We start from the raw sequence: 5,367 nt of genomic DNA, 5'->3' as shown, positions 1-5,367 counted from the left end.
TGGTGATTTACTCCGGAGCAGGTTAACCGTTCAGCATCAGTTACCATGGTGATTTACTCCGGAGCAGGTTAACCGTTCAGCATCAGTTACCATGGTGATTTACCCCCGGAGCAGGTTAGCCGTTCAGCATCAGTTACCATGGTGATTTACCCCCCGAGCAGGTTAGCCGTTCAGCATCAGTTACCATGGTGATTTACCCCCCGAGCAGGTTAGCCGTTCAGCATCAGTTACCATGGTGATTTACCCCGGAGCAGGTTAGCCGTTCAGCATCAGTTACCATGGTGATTTACCCCGGAGCAGGTTAGCCGTTCAGCATCGGTTACCATGGTGATTTACCCCGGAGCAGGTTAGCCGTTCAGCATCGGTTACCATGGTGATTTACCCCGGAGCAGGTTAGCCGTTCAGCATCAGTTACCATGGTGATTTACCCCCCGAGCAGGTTAGCCGTTCAGCATCAGTTACCATGGTGATTTACCCCCCGAGCAGGTTAGCCGTTCAGCATCAGTTACCATGGTGATTTACCCCGGAGGTTAGCCGTTCAGCATCAGTTACCATGGTGATTTACCCCGGTAAGAAGTGAACCAGCTTCGTAGTACAGACCTCTGGACTGCAAGAATATATAAATTCTCCACTTGTATTTGCACACACACATTAATATCTCAACACACTCACACCCCCCCCCCCCCCCCCCCCCACACACACACACACACACCCCCCCCCCCCCCACACACACACAGCAGCTGTTTAGATGAGAATGTGATATAGTTTAATTATTGATCAGCTGTTCTGTGAGCGTCTGTCTGTTGATGAGATAAACTGATAAAAGCACAAGGACAGTGTTTATATGGCTGCTTACACAACAGAGCCTTCATCACTTCATCATCATCACTCAGCAGCTGACTCTGATTACACTCTTCATTTATTCTGGGGTAAGGGTTTCAACACTTCCTGGAAAGTCTGTTCCTCCTTTCCTCTCGTCTCATTTCCTCCTTTCCTCGAGTCTCCTTTCCTCCTTTCCTCGAGTCTCATTTCCTTTTTCCCCTCCAGAAGTAAATCTAACGTTCTCTCCCTGATCGTCTTCCTAATGAAACACCAGAAACAAAACACATGTTTAAAGTTTAGCTCCAGCTGAGCTTTGAGAGGAAAGAGAAGTTGGCACACACACACGCACACACACTCTCACTCACACACACACACACACACACACACACACAGGATCGAGGACACTGATATGAAAATATAAGTTAAGTAAAAGAAGAATTATTTTATTTATTTCCTTCCTTCCTTCCACTCACACACTCACACTCAAACACACACTCACTTACACGCGCACACACACACAGACACACACACACACACACACACACACACACACACACACACACACACACACACACACACACACACACACACACACACTCACTCACAAAGAGAAGTTGGCTGTGAGTGAGGAGGGAAGGGAGTGGAGCTGCTGTTACAGCTGATAAACTGTTACGCAACAGCAAAGTCCACACACACACACACACACACACAATCACCCACACACCCCCTCCCCCCCTACACACACACCCCCCCCTCCCACACACACATTCACACACTCTCACTCAGTCAGTCAGGCAGCTGCTCACATGTGAACGCTGTGTGTTTCCTTCTGTAACTCTGCAGTTTGCTTTTCTCTGCAGGACGAAGACGAAGACGAAGACGATGATGATGATGATGATGCTGTGTGGAGTTCTGCTAGGTCGGACTTTATTTTCTTCTCCATCAGACGTTTCTGAAGTTGGCCAGATGTAAAAGTGACGTGAAGTTAGACGGGAAGACAGCCATCGTTACCGGTGAGTTCACACTAATCACACTGAGAGACAGTTAGAGTTACACTGAACCTGCTGATTCTCTCTCTCTCTCTCTCTCTCTGTCTCTCTCTCTCTCTGTCTCTCTCTCTCTGTCTCTCTCTCTGTCTCTCTCTCTCTCTCTCTCTCTGTCTCTCTCTCTCTCTCTCGTCTCTCTCTCTGTCTCTCTCTCTCTCTGTCTCTCTCTCTCTCTCTCTCTCTCTCTGTCTCTCTCTCTCTCTCTCTCTCTCTGTCTCTCTGTCTCTCTGTGTCTCTCTCTCTCTCTCTCTCTCTCTCTCTCTCTCTCTCTCTCTCTCTCTCTCTCTCTGTCTCTCTCTCTCTCTCTCTGTCTCTCTCTCTGTCTCTCTCTCTCTCTGTCTCTCTCTCTGTCTCTCTCTCTCTCTGTCTCTCTCTCTCTCTCTCTGTCTCTCTCTCTCTGTCTCTCTCTCTCTGTCTCTCTCTCTCTCTCTCTCTGTGTCTCTCTGTCTCTCTCTCTCTCTCTCTCTCTCTGTCTCTCTCTCTGTCTCTCTCTGTCTCTCTCTCTCTCTCTCTCTCTCTGTCTCTCTCTGTCTCTCTATGTCTTAGTTTCTTACAGTTCAGTAATAATAATTATAATAAACTTAAACTTGACTAAACTAACTGTAACTGTTGATGACTCCAGTGCCTGAATAACAGCGTTGGAGGATTTCATCTCTCAGTAAAAACATTTACTCCATCCGTTCTCTGCAGGATCAAACACCGGCATCGGTAAGACCACAGCGCTGGAACTGGCCCGGAGGGGGGCAAGGGTCATCCTGGCCTGCCGGGACAAGCAGCGAGCCGAGGCCGCCGTCAAGGAAATCATCCGGGTGAGTTTCAGAGTGTTTGGGAGAGAAGTTCGGAGGACTTAAGGCTGCGTTCACGCTGCAGGCAAATCTGATTCTAATCTGATTTTTAGGCCTGACTGTCCACACTGATTTTAGCAAAGTGTCCAAATGGGATTTGGTTCTGTTCTGTACATCAGGCGGGGAGTTCTGGTCCTCTGAAATGAAGCCAACCAGGAAGTAACTTAGAGCTGCATTCTATCAAAAGGCCACCAGGGGGCGACCGTCTCTATACAAGTCAATGGAGAATTCACCAACTTCTCACTTGATTTCTAACCTCAGTAAATGTTTTCAAAATGTGTTTATGGTCTCAATCGCTAGTTTAAAGCCTTCTTCAATGCAGTATGATGTTCATTTGGGACATTTTGGCCTCCCTGATTTTATATGTGACGATAAAGCAGGGTATGCATTAGGGCGTGGCTACGTCCTGATTGACAGGTTGATTGACCAACGTCCTCCAGATCCAGCCCTCGTAACCATAGCAACCTCCCCGCTCCATAGAGAGATGTCTCTATGCTTCGTCTCACAGACAGTCAAATCCGATTTGAGGATTTGGATGTTCAGACTCAGACTCGTCTGTCCAAATGAGATCAATCGGATCTCATGTGATTTATGACTGTTCAGACTAGATTGGCTAAAAATCAGATTTTGGCTTCCAGTGTGAACGCAGCCTTGGTGTTAGTTGGGATTCAGGGACACCGATGATGTTGTTGATGTTTTCTAACTTGTGGTTGTCGTCATGGCGAGCAGGAGTCGGGGAACAGTCAGGTGATCTTCATGCAGCTCGACCTCGCCAGTCTCAAGTCAGTTCGCTCCTTTGCAGAAAACTTCCTCCGAACCGAATCCAGACTGGATCTGCTCATCAACAACGCGGGTCAGTTCCTCCTGTTCCTGCTGTCAGGGCTGATCTCAGGCCAGCACCAAGACAAGCTCACAAATAAACCAATAAGTAGTTCGGTAGTAACGCCGACAGATTCAGAGACATAAAACGATGATGTGAGCGTACAGTGATGCTCTTCCTGTCTGAACTTCCTGTTTCCTGTCTCCTGGTGATTCTGACTGAAGGTCTGCTGAACGGCGGGAAGACGGAGGACGGCTTCGGGATGATCTTCGGCGTCAACCACCTGGGTCACTTCCTGTTGACGGTGCTGCTGCTGGAGCGGCTGAAGGCGAGCGGGCCGAGCCGGGTGGTGAACGTCGCCTCCAGAGCCTACAAGTTCGGAAAGTTGGATTTCAACTGTCTGACGACTCACAGAGAGCTGAGTCTGGGAAGCAGCGACTATAATCTGTTCCAGCGGTACGGACACAGCAAACTCTGCAACGTGCTGTTCACCTACGAGCTCGCCAAGAGGCTCCAGGGCAGCCAGGTCTCCTGCTTCTGCCTCCATCCTGGTCAGTACGCACATTTACGTACATTTTTGGATAATTTGTCAAAACATTTGCAAAAAATATGAATGTTTCTGAACTGATGTGAAGCTCAATGGTGTTTATGTTAGTGTCCATGAGGTTTAGTTTAAATTTAAAGGGTTAAAATGTGAAAATAAACGTATGAATAACTTCACACATTCTTTTTTTGTGGACCCAGCATCAAATTTCTGCTTTTAATCCATTTAGAGAGAATATATTAGAGGATTATGGTAAAAATGTCTAAGTGGTGTAACCATAAAAACTTTGTACCAAATAATTCAACTTGCTTAAAAACAGTAAATAGTCAATAAAACACCTTCCTTCCTTCCTTCCTTCCTTCCTACCTTCCTTCCTACCTTCCTTCCTTCCTTCCTTCCTACCTTCCTTCCTTCCTTCCTTCCTTCCTTCCTTCCTTCCTTCCTTCCTACCTAACACCATATCAACTAGTTTGGCATGATCTTACATCCTTCCTTCCTTCCTTCCTTCCTTCCTTCCTTCCTTCCTACCTACCTAACACCATATCAACTAGTTTGGCATGATCTTCCTTCCTTCCTTCCTTCCTTCCTTCCTTCCTTCCTTCCTTCCTTCCTAACACCATATCAACTAGTTTGGCATGATCTTCCTTCCTTCCTTCCTTCCTTCCTTCCTTCCTTCCTTCCTTCCTTCCTAACACCATATCAACTAGTTTGGCATGATCTTCCTTCCTTCCTTCCTTCCTTCCTTCCTTCCTTCCTTCCTTCCTTCCTAACACCATATCAACTAGTGTGGCATGATCTTACATTATAACTTTTATATTAAATAAAGCTAATGGAATACTATTGTTCTAAATATTACATTTCATCTGGTTACCATGGAGACCAGGAAACATTTACATGTTTTAAATGAAGTCATTATTAGTATAAGTCCACTTAAACACACTGTAGCTGATCACATATTTAATATCTATCTCATTCTACTGTGGTTACACCATTTGACATGTTCAGGAGCATTCAGTCTGACTTTTGGTAAAAAATGGTGCAAATGTCATTTAACCTTCCTGTCGTGCTCCCGGGTCAAATTGACCCATCTGTTTTGACTGTTCCTTTTTTCCTTCCTTCCCTCCTTCCTTCCTTTCTTCCATCTGTGCTTTCTCTCTCCATCTCCCTTTCTTCCTTCTTTTGTCCTTCCTTCCTTCCTTCTTTCCTCCCTCCCTCCTACCTTCCTTCCTTACTTACTTCTTTCCTCCATCCTTCCTTATTTCCTTTCCTCCCTTCCTTCCTTCTGTCCTC

General features: G+C 46.4%; 1 protein-coding gene across 1 annotated transcript in view; it reads left to right on the top strand.

Annotated features, from left to right (window-relative positions):
- Positions 1-5,367, top strand: part of LOC128375757 (retinol dehydrogenase 12-like) — a 9,504-nt gene that overhangs the window by 3,169 nt on the left and 968 nt on the right. The window contains exons 2-5 of the mRNA XM_053336174.1: positions 1,742-1,835; positions 2,559-2,677; positions 3,443-3,566; positions 3,758-4,084. Of these exons, the coding sequence (XP_053192149.1) occupies positions 1,742-1,835; positions 2,559-2,677; positions 3,443-3,566; positions 3,758-4,084 (664 nt within the window). The remainder of the gene's footprint in view (positions 1-1,741; positions 1,836-2,558; positions 2,678-3,442; positions 3,567-3,757; positions 4,085-5,367) is intronic.

Source organism: Scomber japonicus, chromosome 16 (assembly GCF_027409825.1).
Source record: "Scomber japonicus isolate fScoJap1 chromosome 16, fScoJap1.pri, whole genome shotgun sequence".
NCBI classification, from domain to species: Eukaryota; Metazoa; Chordata; class Actinopteri; order Scombriformes; family Scombridae; genus Scomber; species Scomber japonicus.
Note: the sequence above shows the minus strand (reverse complement) of the source record. Positions and strands in the feature narration are given on the sequence as shown.